General features: G+C 34.5%; 1 protein-coding gene across 1 annotated transcript in view; it reads left to right on the plus strand.

The window, feature by feature from the left end:
- CSMD3 (CUB and Sushi multiple domains 3) overlaps positions 1-20,870 on the plus strand; it is a 1,455,553-nt gene that overhangs the window by 682,340 nt on the left and 752,343 nt on the right. The window contains exon 7 of the mRNA XM_089664334.1: positions 14,556-14,855. Within this exon, the coding sequence (XP_089520460.1) occupies positions 14,556-14,855 (300 nt within the window). The remainder of the gene's footprint in view (positions 1-14,555; positions 14,856-20,870) is intronic.

The raw sequence follows: 20,870 nt of genomic DNA on the forward strand, positions 1-20,870 counted from the left end.
AAAAAAAAACTGACACTCAAGGTTTATGAGGGAATCCTCCTCAGTAAGCTATTGTATTCTGACATTGAGGAGACTTTCGTGCCATCACAATACACTCATCAGCATTTCAGACTTTAGCCTGCAGCACTGACTAAGTGGGGAAAATCTTACAAGGTTGTTGCACAGAAATCGATTGTTAGATAGACTTTTGTACAACCACAGTGCCCATAGATGGATTGAAATTCAGCTAGTCCCTGCTGAACCAGCCAAATTTTTACCTATGTATGACTGGTTTTAGGGAATAACATCAAGTTGCTTTTTCTTGAATCTCCCTACTCTGATACAAGAAGAAGCCTTTTCGAGATCAGATTTTCTGGTGAATGTCATGAAGTATATTCTCTTCTGCTTCCAGGGTGAGCTTGGGTTTCCTCCTCCCGCATGCCAGTTTCTACAGCCATTATTTTATTTTATTATTATATTTCAGGTACTTATATAGCACCGTCAATTTACGCAGTGCTTTACATGTATATTGTATATTCACATCAGTCCCTAACCCTCAAGGGGTGTACAATCTAAGGTCCCTAACTCACATTCATACATACACATACTAGGGCCAATTTAGACAGGATCCAATTCACCTACCAGCATATCTTTGGAGTGTGGGAGGAAACCAGAGTACCCAGAGGAAACCCACGCAGGCACAGGGAGAACATACAAACTCCAGGCAGGTGGTACCGTGGTTGGGATTTGAACCAACAACCCTAGTACTGCCAGGCGGAAGTGCTAACCATTTAGCCACTGTGCTGCCCCAGCCATACTGAAGCTCTTTAATTGTGCACAGTTTCCAGTGTCCATTTGCATGCTGGCTTTGAAGCTGGCCTGGTTCTGATATGGAAGGGCTAATAGAATAAAAACAAGCTTTTTGGGTGCAAACTTCAATCAAATTTGCATGATTTTGTGTTCTTGTCCTTTATAGTGACCATCCACTTACAAGTGAAACAATTACTTTTATATAAAAAAAAGTTTTGGTGCTCAGTAATTTCCCAGAGTCTCTCTTAACAGTCCATTTTCAGACTGTAATGATATTCTTTAACTTTCCAAAACAATGATGGTATCAGTTTCTTTAAACTTTCACCGGATATTTTTAAATGAATCCACCTTGTACATCAACTCTTCCTTTTCCCTTCCTCTGTTATTTCTGTGGCCCCACACACTTCCGTTTGTAAACACAAATCTTATATCTGCACAGACAATGCCTCCACGATGCTCTCTCCTCTATTCCACATTTTCTTCATCATCGGGCATATAAAATTCAAATATAGAGACCATAGTGCAGCAGATTGTATAAAGCTTTATTTACCTCCTTGATTGTGCTTACATTAAAAACAATCAAAGAAACCCTTTACCAAAATGACCACCGTGGTATTTTCGGTCGTGTCTGATGTCACTTCCTTATGATGCGTTTCATCAACAATAGACTTCCTGCATCCTACGAGGAAGTCGATTGGTGATGAAACACGTTATGAGGAAGTGACATCAGACGCAAACCAGAAACGCTGTGGTGGCCATATTGGAAAAGGTTTTCATTGATTGTTTTTAATGTAAACACAATCAAGAAGGTAAATAAAGTTGTATACATACTGCTGCATTATGGTCTCTACAGTATACTTTAATTTTCAAGTTCAAGTTCAAGTTATTGTCCAATATAATGGTAAAACATTTCCTCCACACTGCCAGGCCAGTATGTTTGACCAATAACACATTATTGTCTGGACTGCCTTGAGTCCTTTCAAAATTTGTTGACATTTTCAGCTATTCATCTAATTGCCATGCAAGAAGTCAATCCATTTAACTGAGACCTAGGGGAAAAAGACTGATTGAAACCCTGCCATTATAAACATGGATTAAATCACTGCTGTCTAGCTTTTAATTTTTTAACTGCCTACAAGATTCAGCAATTTTCACAAAAGTGGACCCTACAATGAATATCCATTAATGAGGGGAAACATGGAAGACATACAAGAATCAAACCTATCGTAAGCCTAATGCATCTGATGGTACATTTGTGAGCACTTAATGCAGTATAAATCACATTTCAACTCTTATTTGATTAAAAAAGGAAAATATGGAAATCAAGTTAAATACCTGTGTGATGGAAGCTGCAACTGTGTGAGTCATCAGCTGTATACTATTTTTAAGACATTCACCTCACCCACAGTGACACTTTATTACCATGAAATTAGCATGCAGTTTGTGAGTCAGACAACAGCAGACTTCAACAGAAAGTAATTGACTTTAATAACAAATTTTAAATTAAATTTATGCAACAAACTGAAAGTTTGTCAACAAAGTTTTCTAGGATATCAGTTTATGATCATGAACCTACCAGTCTTTATCCCCTTGAATTGTTTTAGCTAGGGCTAGTTTACTTTTCCTGTCTCCACTGCAACTGCTGACAGATAACTGGATCAATCAGGTTTTGAATAAATTAAGCTATATCTTCATTTGGTCAAAAAAAATCTTCTTGGCACATAACCCTTATCTTCACATTATTTTAACATTTATTAGTTATGAAGTTGTCTTTTACTCCCGTGTCTCTTTGCCAACCTGCATTGCATATGGAAAGATGAAAGAAGACAATTGGTACCTGCAAAAAATGCACTTGATCTAGAAATGTCAACAACTTTTTAATTCTAAGCTGGAGAGAAATTACCCTGGAGAGTATGTAGGAGTGGAAGCACTGCAAGCAACCACCAACTCAAATCTGCTCTACAGCTGGCGATCAGTTTCACTAGTATCTTTGTTTTTTGGTGTGGAGTACACCCAAGATAAACCTGGTTTACGATGGAACCGTGCCTGCATCACCATATTAAGGATGCTTTGTTATTTATATACAATTTAAGAAGTAGTTTTGCCCCCCAACTTCCCCAATGGTTTTGGTTGTTGATTTCCAGGACACTTACCATGGCCTTCACCTGTGTTCCCCTGTGTTAAAACTCTGTCCAAACACCACTTGCATTCTGCCAGAATGCTGTAACTGATGGTTTGTTTTTCAACAATTTTTACCTATTTGTGCTACCTGTATTATCGCTGTCAGCGATGAAGACATTTTGATCTGTTAGCCTTACATAGCAAAATCCAGGGGGTTTCAATAAAACTTCATTGTTTAACCACATGCCCTCCAGAGGATTTATCCCCCTTCCTGACCAGGCCATTTTTTGAGATACAGTGCTGCGTTTCTTTAAATGACAATTGCGTAGTCATGCAACGCTGTACATAAATGAAATTTATGTCATTTTTTTCCCATAAATAGAGCTTTCTTTTGGTGGTATTTGATTGCCTCTGTGTTTTTTATTTTCTGTTTATTTTTTATTTAAAAAAAAAAAACAATATTTCTGACTTTTTGCTATAAAAGATACCCAGTAAAAAAATTTACAAAATCTAATTTCTTAATAAATTTAGGCCAAAATGTATTCTGCTACTTGTCTTTGCTAAAAAATCCAAATACATGTAAATTAATTGGTTTACATGAAAGTTAGTGTCTACAAATAGCGGTATATATACTGGAATGTTTTTTACATTTTTTTTTATACTAGTAATGGTGATTATCTGTTAACTGTGTTAACTGTGTGCTGTTTTACTAAGTATGCTGTGTGTGTTTTACTTGGGAAACATACTGCTGTGCAGAGAAATACACAGCAGTATGTTACTGCTGGCAGGAGAGAGACATGTGTTGAATTGATACCATTGAATGGCCCCCATGCTAGCCTGACCTAAATTGAATAGAACACCCCTGGGATATCATGTTTTTTCCATCTAATGCTGCCAGGTTGCACCTCAGACTGTCCAAGAGCTCAGTGATGCCCTGGTCCAGATCTGGGAGGAAATACCCCCAGACACTGTTACCTGTACTTTCTATTCTTGAGATTTAATATCTCTTGACTATGATTTGGTTAACATTAATGATAGTTCTTTGACCAAGAGTGAAAGGTTTAACACAACAACCAAAATGTATTAATGAATAGTAGGGAGGTCTAAACTAACACACCACAATCTATCTATTTTACAACAATGAGAAAAAGGGAAAAAAAAACATAAATTACTAAACCAAGGAATTCTAGAATATAATACTCATACCCTGAACCCACAAACAGGAATACAGACAACACATATGACAAGTATGTATAAATGTAAGTGCCAGAGAGAGATGTCCTGATATTTACCAATGGTCTTCCACCAAAATCTACCCTGATATACACCTATCTCTCATAGACTTGCATGGGGCCATCCTGATTGGTATAACTATGTAATCCATCTCCTATATCTGACACATCTCATCCAGGATTGGACAATTTCCCCATCCCATATATTTAGCATAACTCAGCCCCTTATCAGAGCCTCCCATTTTGGTGTTAAAATTATGTATGCCAGGTCACGACCTTTGTTTGGAGGGAACATTAGTTACATAGGGTCATAGCCTGGGAAAACTGTGCATTCCCAGACAGATGGCCATCCCCATTGCATATCTAAAGAGAGGGTACTTTGAAGTGACCATCGTAAAAACAAAAGAAATTTAAATGACATGGTCCAGATAATTCTGTCGGCCCTGTAAAGTCTGAGATAAGGTAGTTAATTTAGTGGTCGTCCCTTCTCGCATAATAGAGCATTCCCTGTGGCATGCACAGATTTAGCATATAAAAACATAATTCCACTACAAAGCTATCTAGTAGATCAATTCCTAAAACCTGATCCCTTGTTCACATGTATATGTACAGTACATCTATATTAAACCAATCACTGATATTTCTAACTTTGTAACTTGGTTAACATATAGTTATAAAAATATCTATTTACAGTTGCTGATGGAGATTATACATAAACCCCTCATAAGGCAACAACACCATCCGTCGTCTCATGAGGAGTATGCCCCGGAATTGTCAGGCATGCATACAAGCACGTGGGGGCCATACAAACTACTGAGGACCATTTTGAAATTTCAGCAACATGGACTAGCCTGCTGCATTATTTTTTCACTTTGATTTTCTGGGTGTCTTTGAATTCAGTCCTCTGTAGGTTGATCATTTCAAATGACGGGACATCCTTGCGTTCCTAACACATTACCCAGTCCATATCAGTATAGATATCCAGCATGATATTTTTCCCCATTGAGATCTGGTGTGTTTTCAAAGTGTTTCTTTAATTTTTTGAGATATATATATATATATAGTCTTATTCATTCTACTGTGCCTATAGAGGTAGCCACACATGCAGGGCACGTCTGCTCTTTTTAAGTTTTACTGCATAGTGTGTGTGTGTGTGTGTGTGTGTGTGTGTGTGTGTGTAGGGCTTATGTAGTATAAAAATAAAAAATAACATTGATTTTGCTGCCTGTCTGTTCAGTTCACAGTAAAGTGAAAAGGTAACTGCATTTCTGACAAGATCAACAGGTGTTTTCTGTACTTGCTGAATATGCTCTTAGCCTTAAAAAGTACACATATTTTTCAACTTGGTAAAAATTCTCCAATATTGTTCAGTGAGCATTTTCATTTTTTCAAAATGACAGGCCATTGTCAATTCTCTTCCTTTTCCCCATCTCATTTAAAAATGAAAATGATAAGCTCGCCTAGTGGGCTTGCTTTAATCAGGCATTAGTGGTCTCCACTATTTGCTATATTACACATTTATTGCAAATAATTCCATAAAATATTTTATTTATTGAAAATGTTCCCAGAAATTTAAGGGAGAAGAATAAGCTTTCAAATCCATGTGTTATTTTTTACATCTATATTTAAGTAATGCAGCATATAATTGATCAACATAGTTTGTTAATTTATTTAGGTTTTATATGATAAAATGTAAGTTTACAAATATAGCAAAGGTATTGTTGAATTTGTTTTAAGCAATACATATAAAAGTGATGCAACACTAAAAATAAAAAGCACTCAAAAGATAATATACCTAAAATACTGAAAATATATATATTTTAACAAACGGGGTAACAGATGACCCAAATCCACATGGGGATTTAAAGGAGACAGTGACCCCTAGTACCCAAAGGGTACTAAATGAAGACCAGGTAGGTATCTGCAGGAAAAACCAAACAGATAACAATGGCTTAGTGCAAAATAAGGTGTCCACAGAGGCCATTGCAGCCATACTACCTGGGATCACGTTTGGAGTGTGCTGTGATTCACCTGCGCGTCTTAGAAATATGAACTGTGGACACTTTATTTTGCACTAAGCCATTGTTATCTGTTTGGTTTTTCCTGCAGATACCTACCTGGTCTTCATTTAGTACCCTTTGGGTACTAGGGGTCACTGTCTCCTTTATATCCCCATGTGGATTTGGGTCATCTGTTACCCCGTTTGTTAAAATATATATATATTTTCAGTATTTTATGTATATTATCTTTTGAGTGCTTTTTATTTTTAGCGCTGCATCACTTTTATATGTGTTTCTATTATTGCCCTTATTTGGTATGGGATAGATGCTGGCTGCTTTTTAGTTAAGTGTATCATTTACCGTAAAAGCGCAGGAGGATATATTTTTGTTTTAAGCAATGTTTTTCACAATTTTACTTAATACATAATATTTACATAATATTATTAATATTATTAAAACAGATGGCTTTACACCATATCTAATATAGATACGCATATAAATCATATACATATTAGAGAACTAACACTTATGTACTTGTAAAACAAACTTAAAAAAATAAAGGATTCTACAACTAAAATCAGGTTGATACATTCCTGAATATTTCAGATGAAAATGGTAGTTGCTTTTGTAAATGCAGGTACATGTTAGATATAAATAAGATATATGTAATTGAATAATTCAAACACATAATTCAGAATATGTTAAATAAATGATAAATATAGCATTTTTATAAAATGGAATGTTTGTGATGACATATAAGGAATTCTTTAAAAACATCCAAACATGGCCCATAAAAACATCTTGCTCACAAAAATTACATTTGTCCTGTTGTCACCTAAATTGACACTATTATTATTATTGTTCAGGATTTATAAAGAGCCAACATATCTAATATATCATTATTAGCATGTGGAAGAGACAGAGATTAATTTTGAATGTTGATGTTTGTGATGTGTTCTAAGGGTTCCACATTTTAGCAAACTTTTTGTTTTTGAATAGACAATCACATTGACGTGGTTTTTTTTTGTATTTTCATATTAACTTGACTCGATGTGTGACTCAAACTCTGAATATCTGAGCTTGTGAGACTTTAGCAAATCAGCAGCCTTTTCTATGGGAAAAAAAGACACAAGGATGGGATTATACTATAAAAGACATTGTTATCTAGGCTTTGGGGTTGATTTACTAACGGCAAACTGTGCACTCTGCAAGTACAGTTGCTCAAAGACCTTAGTAAATGAGAGGAAGCTCTCCTGAACTTCATTGTCCAATCATTTTATTTTTGTTGTCTGTGACTGGATATTCTTTGCAAAGTGATATTCTCATTGGCTAAGCTCTAGAAGTACAGTTGCTCAAAGACCTTAGTAAATGAGAGGAAGCTCTCCTGAACTTCATTGTCCAATCATTTTATTTTTGTTGTCTGTGACTGGATATTCTTTGCAAAGTGATATTCTCATTGGCTAAGCTCTAGAGCAACTGCATCTGCAAAGTGCACAGTCTGTTTGGCTTTAGTAAATCTACTTCCATGTTTTTTTGAAGGTATATTTAAAATGTTCACTCCAAATGTACAGTAATGGCTAAATGTTTATGTTGCAGATTTTATTCAGAAGCTGTTTAAATGGTATTGAATAATGGAGATATATAGATGTTTTATTGCCTTTAAAATTCTTTTAAGGCAAATTTTTTGTATATTTTATATATACTTTACTGTGTTTATGGCTTAAAAATATTTTTAAAAATATACACTGGCATACAAAAATCATATAATAATTACTATTATTCTATGAAAGTTCCCACTTCCATTACATTTTTTCATTTAGACCCAAAGAGAGAAAATGTAATAAAATTACTTCAACATTTACTATTTACAGTATACATCTAATATAAAAAAAATGGGGATGTGATAGTATTAAAAATATATCCTAATTTCTAGCTAGCTCTGATGAGCTAAAGTTGGATGGGAATAAGACTCATTTTTAACAATTAATATCTGACCCTGTCATTTAGAAAATATTTATGAAGAAGGATTTTTATATCAAACCAGAGACTGCTTTACAAATAATCCGACTAAAAGGTGCATTTTTATTTCCTTGAATCTGACTGGATCTTTAAGAACACCAGTTTGATGGTCTAGTGAAAATACATATTTTAGTACAATTCTACCTTAATGTCCATCTACCTGCACAATTGCCTTTTAACTGCATGTTGGTTTACTGAAGTTAAACTTGTCAGAACAAATGTTCTTCTCATTGCCATCTTTATCCCATCTTTACCACTTGGTACACCACTGAGTGGAACTAGAATTGGCATATCAGGTGCCCTGGCTAGGGATTAGAAGGGGTTTCTTGAATTCTGTTTGAAATCCATAAAACTTGAATTTAGCTGAGAACTCTACTGAAGGCTATGGGGGGGGGGGCATATCTTGATACTCAATTCTGCCCATTTTTCAAGGCTAATAGGCAAGCTGTTGCCAAAAGGGAGTTGTAAACCTGAGCACTGCCATGGAGGACATTTAATAATGCAAAGAAAAAAAAAAGGAAAACATCATACATCTGTGAGAGAGTCCTTTTAATGTGACTTTATGACTATTTAAAAAAAAATTGTATGCTTGGGAGATGCGTTTAAGTTGTATGTGGTGTTAAAAATTTTACAGACAGCATCAGCGACACCATATTTTGACATCACAGTCTGTGAATTAGTAATTTATTTTTTAACTTTCAAGCTTGGTTCAAGTGCAGCAACAGCACACTAGTATGATTAATTTCAGCTAGAAAAATACTTTTTAGATAGTTTTGGCTGTGACTGTTTTTTTATCAAGCAGTAATAGACCTGAATTGACTGCTGACGTAGCAGGCTCAACAGATCTAATAGCTATAGGTAAGTCTACCTATGAATGCTTTCTAGAAAATAAAAATGAAGGAAGCCCTCAACGTAGATATTGGTCAGTGAGAAAATAGTTTAATAGTATAGTTTTTTGAGTTTCTGTTGTGCCCAGTTCCACTTTGCATTCATTGTCTCAAAAGTTAAAACAATGTAAAAACAAAAAACACAAAAGCACTTCAAAACAACACTCTCTAAATTTCCTCCCATCCCCACATCCCTTACTATTCCCCAAAAATTCAAAACAAAGACTTCAGGTATGTGGTTGGTAGAAATTGCATCACATCAGGACAGGAAGTGTACACTAGAAAAGTAAGCAAATAGAAAGAGACAAGGCATTAAAATTGCAATAAAAATGTACTGTGTATTATCTAAGAGACAATAGGCATGGATGTTATTCAGTGGTGAGATGGGATATATTCAGTATATTTAGATCAAATTAGGAGAGGGAGGAACCCGGAAAGTTTAATCTTGAAATAAACATTAAAGGGTTTTATTTTAAAGGGAATAGCCACAAATAATGTACAGTGGCTGGGCAGTGTGCAAGCAGATTGATTAGTCCACAATATAAGAGGGTGAGGTGAGACAAGTTTTATCTATAAATACAAATTAGAGTGTATTATTTGAGAGACAATAGCCACAAATATTGTACAGTGGCTTGACAGTGCAGCTTAAAATGGCAGTAGGCATAAAGTTGTGAAGTGATTGGCAAAGTCTTTCTCTTCTTCCCCCTCCCAGGTTCAGAGTAGCCAGTTGTCTGAAAATGCTACTAATGTGCCAGTTTCCTCCTCCTCTTCTTCTGCTAATCCTATCATAGCTTCAAAAATTGCAGGAATTGGAGAAATTGTTTGATCACACGATTCGCTGCGGGAGGATTATATTGGTCATGTGCAATCACATCTCGATTTAGATGTTGAGTAGAGATGAGCGAATCGAACTTGGCGAAGTGGAATTCGTTTCGAATATTAGGAAAAATTCGATTCGCACCGAATCCGAAAATTAGCAAACTTCGGATGCACGAATTGAATTTTTCCCGATCGGCCGATTTTCATCCCTTCTACAGCCGGCAAAAAGTGTCCCTGCAGAGAGCTCCGCTATTTCTGACAGTTCTCTGACAGTTCCTTCACATTTACAGCGGTTGAAACATTGTATCTATTTGTTTCCATTTAGGATACAGATGTTTTTATTCGGAAACAAATAGATACAATGTTTCAACCGCTGTAAATGTGAAGGAACTGTCAGAGAACTGTCAGAAATAGCGGAGCTCTCTGCAGATACACTTTTTGCTGGAATGGAATTCTTCTTCTTTTCATTCTTCTTCTTCTTTTCATTCTTCTTCTTCTTCTTCTTTTCATTCTTCTTCTTCTTCTTCTTTTCATTCTTCTTCTTCTTCTTTTCTTTCTTCTTCTTCTTCTTTTCATTCTTCTTCTTCTTCTTCTTTTCATTCTTCTTTTCATTCTTCTTTTCATTCTTCTTTTCATTCTTCTTCTTCTTCTTCTTCTTCTTCTTTTCATTCTTCTTCTTCTTTTCATTCTTCTTCTTCTTCTTCTTCTTTTTTTCATTCTTCTTCTTTTCATTCTTCTTCTTCTTCTTTTCATTCTTCTTCTTTTCATTCTTCTTTTCATTCTTCTTTTCATTCTTCTTCTCATTCTTCTTCTTCTTCTTCTTCATCCTCATCCTCTTCTTCTTCTACTTCTTCATCCTCATCCTCTTCTTCTTCTTCCTCATCCTCAGAAGAAGAAGAAGAGGATGAGGAAGAAGAAGAAGAAGAGGATGAGGATGAAGAAGAAGTAGAAGAAGAGGATGAGGATGAAGAAGAAGAAGAAGAAGAGGATGAGGATGAAGAAGAAGAAGAAGAAGAAGAAGAAGTAGGATGAAAATAAGAAGAATTCCATTCCAGCAAAAAGTGTCCCTGCAGAGAGCTCCGCTATTTCTGACAGTTCTCTGACAGTTCCTTCACATTTACAGCGGTTGAAACATTGTATCTATTTGTTTCTGAATAAAAACATCTGTATCCTAAATGGAAACAAATAGATACAATGTTTCAACCGCTGTAAATGTGAAGGAACTGTCAGAGAACTGTCAGAAATAGCGGAGCTCTCTGCAGGTACACTTTTTGCTGGAATGGAATTCTTCTTATTTTCATCCTACTCCTTCTTCTTCTTCTTCTTCTTCTTCTTCTTCTTCATCTTCATCCTCTTCTTCTTCTTCTTCTTCATCCTCATCCTCTTCTTCTTCTTCTTCATCCTCTTCTTCTTCTTCTTCTTCATCCTCTTCTTCTTCTCCTTCTTCTTCTTCTTCTTCTTCTTCTTCTTCTGCTTCTTCTTCATCTTCTTCTTCTTCTTCTTCATCTTCTTCTTCTTCTTCATCTTCTTCTTCTTCATCTTCTTCTTCTTCATCATCTTCTTCTTCATCATCTTCTTCATCCTCATCTTCTTCTTCTTCTTCATCCTCATCCTCTTCTTCTTCTTCCTCATCCTCTTCTTCTTCTTCTTCTTCTTCTTCTTCTTCTTCTTCATCTTCTTCATCCTCTTCTTCTTCATCTTCTTCTTCTTCTTCATCTTCATCTTCTTCTTCTTCATCTTCTTCTTCTTCTTCATCTTCTTCTTCATCATCTTCTTCTTCATCATCTTCTTCATCATCATCATCTTCTTCATCATCTTCTTCATCTTCTTCTTCTTCTTCTTCATCTTCTTCATCTTCTTCTTCTTCTTTTCATTCTTCTTTTCATTCTTCTTTTCATTCTTCTTCTTCTTCTTTTCATTCTTCTTCTTCTTCTTTTCATTCTTCTTCTGCTTCTTCATCTTCTTCGTGCCCCGTGACTGCCCAAATGAGTGAAGTGTGCGGTGATTCTAAGATCGACGGCACTCATCTGCATGTCATACTGACTGACAGTATTATTTCTCTTCCCCAGCAGACTCCAAGGGCATTTAAATTAAAGGTACAGTGTTCTGCACTAATATAAAGGCTCTCTGAAGCCTAGAAACCCTTTTAATAAGTTAAATTCGCAGCGAATAAATTCGCATCGAATCGAATTTATTCCGCAAATTCGGCGAATCAGCCGAATCAAATTTTTGAATAATTTGCTCATCTCTAATGTTGAGGATTAGAAAGATAGCACTTTAAAGCATTAGAGGGAGAAAGGATTCCAGCATACATCAGTCAGGTAGAGAGCAGAAAGAATTAGTAATCTTCTATCAGCTTGAGCTTACTTACTGCTTACTGAAATGAGCTACAGAAAAAGTGCAGTAACAATTTTCCCATGACAGATGTTTGCTAGAGCACAAGAAAAAGTGTCTCTAAACCCCCACACAGCCAACACCTGTCTGAAAGTTTGGCACTTTAACTTCTTACGCAACAGCTGACAAAACAGCCCCTTTCTTCTGCTTCATGATTAACATTTTCCCACCTGCCATCAATATGTTTTGTGTATGGGTGGACAATGTTCTGACCTTGTCTCCCACAATCTCCTTCCTGTAAATTACCCTGTCACCTTCTTAAAACTGTTACTAAACAAATTACCTCAGCCCCACAACATCCAGGAGACTTGGATAACATCACTGTACCTCATCGTTACTTTCTTGGATATCTGGGTGCTTGAAATCTCATGAGCATGAACTATAGTCCATTTTTTCTGCTTTAAAAGAGGCCTGGGAAATAAATATTGGAGCCAGCAACAATTTAGAAATATGCCCTAAAAAAACACCCAAAAACAAATTCTGTCTGTTATCATTGTTGTGTAAACTGGAACAAACTGTAAAATGGCTACAGAAGATCAGTAGTATGAAGATGTAACAGAGAATGGTAATGGCTCAAAAACTTCCCTCTGCCATACCCAAATTATCCAAGATACAGAGCATTTTTCTACCTATATAACATATCATGGCTCAAGCCTATCATGGCTCAAGCAAATTGTCAGTATCACTGCTGTGATCTCAGACTTTCTAGCAACATGGCTTGCTTATCCATAGGGTCCTTACTGGCCCTTCTAAGACAGATGATCTAGGTTCAACAGCCAGGCAGCACATTATGGTTGCTGTGATAAATTCCAACATTATTTTGCCAGGTCCACAAACCTCAGACACACAGGATTTGCTGTAAACCCATGATAGCAATGAATGCAAAACCCATCCCTAACAGTTGATATGCACACACTGGTTTCAGACTAGTGATTCACCAAGTACTGAAGGAATGATAAGGGTGCACAGTCTGAAATGTCAGTTCCCATGTTTCCATTTTGACAGGTTCTGTTTACAATTACATATATATATTTATTTCAAGGTCTGTTGCTTCACGATCACATTAAATAAATACTGCATGCAGGTCAGACTTTAGAATGGGGTCACTGGCTTCAAGTAATTCTCAAATGCATTATATACTCTTTTGTAAAGATAGACCAATTCATAAGTCAGTCGTTGACAGTCAGTTGAATTATTTAGGTTGGTTGACCATCCATTGGGTGCAACCCAACCGAGATAAAATAATATATATATATTAATTTGCTTCAAAATCAGCTGAAAATTTTGTTTTATGTATATAATTTTATACTGTAATAATATTAGTTCTACAGTACTTGCAATATATTTGTCTCGTTAGTTGTTTATTATGATATCTATAAGTAGAGTAGAAATGGTTTACTATTGACACAGTAGTGTCAGTTTACTAAGCTGTACAAGTTATTTTGACAGTGTTTATTTTATATCACGTTCATTTTTTAACCAATGCTCAATTCACATACATCAATATTATGTGAATTTAGACATATTACTTTTTCATGAAATAGTTATTCATCTAGTATAAGCCTGGTTTTTATGATTTTTAAAATGTTATACATCATTTTTAATTTCTATATCAAATAGTTACATTTTGTGCTTACCTAAATAGTGATCGCATATAACTTCACAAACAGCTTATGTCAGAAATAAACATTTTTGAGGGACAATAATAATTTGTAATATACTTTATTTACTAAATACCACAAACATTTTAAATATATAGTGCATTAAAAATCAGGTGATCCTTGCATTAAACCCTTTAGTGAAAGAAACAACATGTATTATTAAAAATTCAGCATGTATTATGTTTTGGTGAATAGATCCTTATGTTCCTTGTATATCACATGTTGACAGTAATTTGTACATAGTTGAAACAAAGGTTGTATAAAATCATTTCAAACTTCTTGACGCTGTGTAAGCCATTAACATTTTTGCATTAACTTTGTAGTACTTTAACTGTAGCAGTGTAATGTCTACACATTCATACATCATGCTTGATAAGCATGTTACAGTAGATACATAACTAACAGCAATAAAAAGTTTAAACAAAATGTTTTTAAAACAAATATAACACTTAGTTAATTATATATTTCAGAGTCATAATAGTTATAGTTGTCATTTTGTCTCCATACCATATATCTTCATTAAAATATAGTTTTAGACATTTTATTATGATGAAAAATAAAAATAAATATATTTAGGAAAATGCAACATTCAAAAGAAAAAGTTAGCATCCAGTGCCACTATGTGTCCCACAGGTTTCAGCAAAACAACTGCTACTACCACCGGTGAGTTGGAGGAGCAAATTGAGGCTACTCCTGGTGCTGTAACACTTGCTCTCACATCTGCTGATGTTACTGTATCCTGTTTAACTGCTACCCCCAACAAAAGCCATGCAGAAGATATCCTGGTCCAAGCCATTGAACACGTTTTGGAATCAAGCATAATCACGGACCTACAGTCTTCACCAACAGCACAAACACAAAGCTTGCGAAGACGACCGAGAAATTCTGTACAGATAGAAAGAACTAAAGAGCTTGCAGGTGTTACTCATAGAGGTATCTATGCTATTTTATTGTGACCCTTTTAAAAAGCCATTCATTAAGGCCATGGTCACTTATGTTTGTCATATCATGGCTAAAAGTATCAAAACATTTTTTTCTTTAAATTAACACTTTCAAGATATAAAATATTTGAATATTGCACCATAAAACCATCCCCAGGAATGAAACGGGGTTTAAAAAGTTTCAAAAGTAATATAATATAAATAAATAATTCCAAAGCAGATATGTCATAGCATGAAATGACAAGACAATCACTGACAATGGCCATAAATATGGATTTAATTATGATGTACATTCTTTATTTTAAGGTCTGTTTTGGAAGAAATGTTTGCATCGAAAATGCATTCTTCCTCTAATTATATTATTGAATCATTTTTTTATTGAGCATTGTCCTAATTCTGTACTATTCTTTCTTGAAACTTTTAGGATACTGCAAACTTAATTTACAGGTAAAATATTGGCATTGTCCTTTTAAATATGAAGCAAACACATTTATATTTGGGATGCAGCTGAGTTATGGAGATTTTTTGTGAAATAAATGCCCATCCATATAAAGCAGAAGTGGTTGTTTTATATATACATTTAATTTTGCTGTGTGGTGAAAATTAAGAAAAAATTATGAACCCATTTCCCATTTCTTTATCTAGAATTTCTATATCTCTGGCAAATCATTGTTATTTTTTAACAATTAAAAAAAAAAAATTGAGCAAATAAGTTAAAATTAGAAATAGCATTACAATTTTCAAATTTAAGATATCAAATTTTAGACTTCATTTTCACAGTACAGCAAATGCTACATAGTTTATGAAAGTTAATTATTAAATGTTTATCTGTTCTAATGATATATCTCATAATTTATAATGATACATAAAGCATCTTCTTTTCTTTTTCACTTTTTAATCAAGCTCCTTTTTCTAGCAATTTCAACTAAAACTAATTTTTTCAACCCCTTTCATAAATATAATTTGGACTCTTAGCCATCATATGGAACAAGCAATTAATTTTACATAAAAGATACCAAAGTGACGATATAGCTTTACACGTAATTGTTCTGTGTACAATGTTAGTTATGTGTCCACACTGTGTGTGTATATATATATATATATATATATATATATATATATATATATGTGGGTTTGGGTGAGCTGCAAGAAGCACAGGTAGCAAATCGTTTAGTAAAAAATAATCATTATACCAGACAATTGGGATGATGTACCATGGATCTGCTGTAATTAAAATCTTCTATTTGCAATGGAATGAGATTAAAATCAATAACTGAGGAGGGCTGCACCCCTGAAGCATTTCCTTTGGTTTTTGCTGTCCTGATACCCTTAGCTTCCCTTTTGGCTGTGCATATCCTGAGGCGCTGGAGAGTACATACGATAAAATCAATAACTGTTCAATCCTGCAAGAGAAACACTTGTAAACAACCCCACTCTTTATCAAGCTCAACAGAAGAGCAGATTTACAGTATTACATCCAATTTATATATATATTATACAGTATCACATCCTAATATATATATATATATATATATATATGTCTATAATATATCTCAATCATCATTTGAACATTCAGCAATTTTCTAGTTAGATTGTTTAAAATGTTTTCACCAGGTCAGTGTCCTGATAAATTTTTACTTTACCTGTGATTACTGTAGTAGAAATTCTGGTTGAAGAAAGACGCTTTAAATAATTTGTTTCTGCAAAGAGCAGTTTCAAGACTTCCTAAATTACCTGACTTATAAAAGTACAGATGGATATGGTTAAACAAAGTTTCCACTTCTGGTTACCTGGAAACTGGCAATGACATATATAGTATATATGTTTTATTTTTTTTTTCAAACAGAAACAAATAAAATATTTTTACAGAGTGTAAAATGTGTTTACAAAGGGATTGAACACACCCTGAAAATACAGTAGTTGCATATTTGGGAAAGTTTATTTTGGTTGTTCAATTTACAAGCCACGCAGGATCTTGAAAGTACATTTCTTGTAGGTAGGTAATGCTTTAATAAAAGCAAACATTTGGCTTTGCATTAGGTTTAGCACACTTTCTGTAGTTATATAAGTTTTATTATCAATATATCTTCTGTTTGTAAATAACTTCTGTATAGAAAAAAAACTACCTATACCTATATATATATATATAATTTTATTCTGATAAAGTCAATAGAAAAATAAGCTTTTACAGTTTAAGGTATTACTAGTTGTCACTTAAGGCAACATTTAAATATCTGGTTTTGCTGTACTAGAAGGTTGTACAAGTTGTTAGAAATAGTGCTGATGTAAATATATTTCTTTAAAGCACTCTATTTAATACTGTTAATACCTAGGATAAGTCAGCTGTCTTATGTGAGATAGGGCATTGTCATATTTTCTTTCCAGGAATGCCATTTTGATTTAAATTATTATTGTTAGTTGTTGTAGTAGTACAACCAAATTAAAATTAATGTCAGCTTTGGAACATTTATTATGGAATTTAATACTTGTATCCACTGAATTAAAAACACAAGATCAAAAGACTTTTTATTGTGGAATGGTATTGTACAACGTAATTTGTATTTTTTGTAGTTGTAGTTTTTGTATTTTTAGGAGTATATTTCAAGTGAGGATACTGACACCACAATGTTATATTGTAAATGACCATATATTAAGAATATGAGCAGTAAGTTACAATTTCCACATGAACAATTTGCATTTAATATGCAACTAAATTAATCATTAAATCAATGTGTATTGGTAATCTAAAAAATAACCTAATCTAATTGGTTATCTAAAAAACTGAGCCAATTTATTCATCCATACATCCAAAGTGGATGGGGGAATCCTCTCTGCTATGTCTTTGTAGTCTGACAGCAAGGAGACGTCTCTGCTTTCAGAATGCACTGATGAGCACTACAATAAGTAGCCTGCAGTTCTCATCGAGCAGAAATTTTCCAACAAGGTGGTTGAATAGAAGTCAATTAGCAAATCCACCACATTGGCTATGCATGGATCAAAATTTGACCAGTCCCTGCTGAATGAGTTGAATTTCATGTATGACCAACTTTAGAACCAACTTTAGAACCAACCACCAAGCTGACTTTTAAAATAGGGTTTTATGTTAAAAATACGTAAATAATATTAATTTTCAAATGAATGCTTAGTTAGTTAATTTAAGCTCTGCTGACATCCATCCAACTGTATGCAATTAAAAAATACTCTTTTTTTAAATTTTTCTTACACATAATTGGGTATTATGTTTACCACATTCTCTAAGCTAGTGACAATTCCCTTGAAAAGAAAACTGCATAATAACCTTTAGTAAATAAACCTCCATAGTCTGTATAACATATTAACATAATTAACCTCCATAACCTGTATTACACATTCACATAATCTACATTAACAAAAATACTCTTCACAAGTTTTACGCTCCTGACTTCAAAATAAACTAACTCGTAATTACAAAAGGTGAAGATGTGATAGGAAGATTCAAGATTTTATTCTATCCATACTTCTATAGTAAATACATAGAGCCACAACTATATCAACTAAATAGTTAAAGGACAATTTTATTTTTAGTGAAGTTGCCCCATAACCACTTGCCTTCCAGAGGATTTACACCCTTTCCTGACCAGGCCATTTTTTGTTATATGGCACTGCATTACTTTAACTGACAATTGTGCTGTCATGCAATGTTGTACATAAATGAAGTTTATATCCTTTTTTTCCCACAAATAGAGCTTTCTTTACGTGGTATTTTATCACCTTTGCATTTTTATTTTTTGTGCTATAAACAAAAAAGAACAACAATTTTTAAAAAAAAATTATTTTTGACTTTTTGCTGTAAAACATCCAATACAAAAATGGAAAATTCAAATTTCATTATAGATCATTAATGTAGACCAAAATGTATTCTGCTACATGTCTTTGCTAAAAAAAATCCCAATACATGTAAATTAATTGGTTTATGTGAACATTATAGCGTCTACAAATGGCAGTATATGTACTGAAATTTTTATTTTTTTTACACTAGTAATGGCAGTGATCGGTGACTTATAGTAGGACTGCGGTTGGCATTCTGACACTGGGTGAGAACTGACTAACTGCCACTGATATCCCAATTACACTAATATAGTGATAAATGCTAATAAAAAGCACTGACACTGTACTAATGGCACTGGGCAGGAAGGGGTTAACATCTGGGTCGATCAAAGGGTTAACTGTGTGCTGTTTTACTGTGTGTGCTGTGTGTGTTTTACTAGGGAAACATGCTTCTGTGTATTTCTGCTGTGCAGAGAAATACACAGCAGCATGTTCTTGTTTACACACAGGTCTCTCCCTATCAGGGTTACTCAGTGATCGCTGGGTGCTGGCAAGGAATCTCCAGCCGGGACCCAGTGATTGACATCCATAGCCACCAATGGTGGCACGATTAGGGTGGCTCGCATGTGTCCCCTATCAGAAGATGCAAATCCCATATATATACGTGATTTTGCACAGCCCTGCCACTCTGTAGCAGTAATTCTACTATAGGGCGATGGGCAAGCGGTTAAGTAAATTCTCCACCTTCCTGAGTGCAGCCTGTCTAGTAAAAAAGTACTACATTTCTTCCCATGATCTTTACTGTGTAGTGCTGCTTGAGCCCCACAGCCTTTGACATCCCTGTTGGGTCATCTTCCAACTGCACACACATGCAGCAGCCTCATGAATTTCTTTGAATGAACCATAGAGATGATGGTCCCAAGTTGTTTGGCTTAACAATAGGAATAGATAGGGCAGCTGCATGTGTGTGCAGTAGGAAGAAGACTGCACCCAGGGGGTGGTGGGGGCAAGGTTGTACTTAAAGGAAAAAATGACTAAGAGTAAAGTTGTTCCTTAAATGCAGCTTAAAGATATGTCCCAATATGTTAAAACAACATTTTAGGTCATCTCTGCTTCAATTCATAGATGCATATCTTTTTTACAATTAACTAGTTAGCAGAACAATTTGAAATACGTCTGGCTATCATTAGTCCAAGTCTTTCCACAACTTTACAAAGTAATTTATTATTATTATTATTATTTATCTAAAACACAAAAAAGAACTGCTGCACTAGTAATATGTGCAATGCAAACAAGCTTAAGATGCTATCCAATTATCTGGCATATTGCTCATTAACATTGCAGTATCCTTTATTGTACAGTGTTTAATTAGGCAGAACATGATACCGTATCACCATTACTTATTGTCACATCATTCCATGCACTAACTACAACATTATAGCTTAATGTTTAAAATCATCTTGCTGTTAAGTGGAAGACATTGCATTTCTATTAAGCAGCAGTGAATGATTTTCCCAGAATTCACTTAGCCCTTCTTTGATCCACAAGCAAAATGACTGATGGGCATTTACGAATGAAGGAGATATAGATAATATTGAATTTCCTATATAATAATATTAGTAATTGCTAAAAATTGATTTTTTTACTGATTTTTAAAAGATATAAGTCTGACTGATGTGTAGGCTTTTATATAAAAGTTAGTTCAGAACTCAGGAGTGTTGAATACTTTTTGTCTGATAGGGCTAATGTAACAAATGTATTATTGTACCAAATCATGAACCTGAAGGGGTACTAAACCTCAAAACAAAAATGTAATATATTGCAGCTTACCAGTTTTTAAATGTGATGGCTAAAGTAGTTTTCTTTATTATGTTTTGTTGTCTTTTATGATCACCTGATGATCCTATCACGCTTCCTGTCTTAGGATGTCTCCACTCTGGATGGAGAAGCAATGGAGTCAACTTTGGAGAGCATGCTCAGCCTGGGGAGAGGGTAGTATTAGATGTATTAACAGATTTAGATGGACTTGACTAGCAACTTAAAGCCGAACTCTACATTTTTAAGCAGTTACAACAATAGTTCTTTTTTCCATTTGGGATACAGGTTTTATATTAATTAATTCAATTCAGGCATTGCAAGCACCCCAATCAGTGTTAAACAGTTTGTTTCAACCCTCTGTCAAATTTGCTAGGCAGTTTGG

Source organism: Staurois parvus, unplaced genomic scaffold (genome assembly GCF_062004578.1).
Source record: "Staurois parvus isolate SC_StPar_1 unplaced genomic scaffold, SC_StPar_1.0 ptg000047l, whole genome shotgun sequence".
Lineage (NCBI taxonomy): Eukaryota > Metazoa > Chordata > Amphibia > Anura > Ranidae > Staurois > Staurois parvus.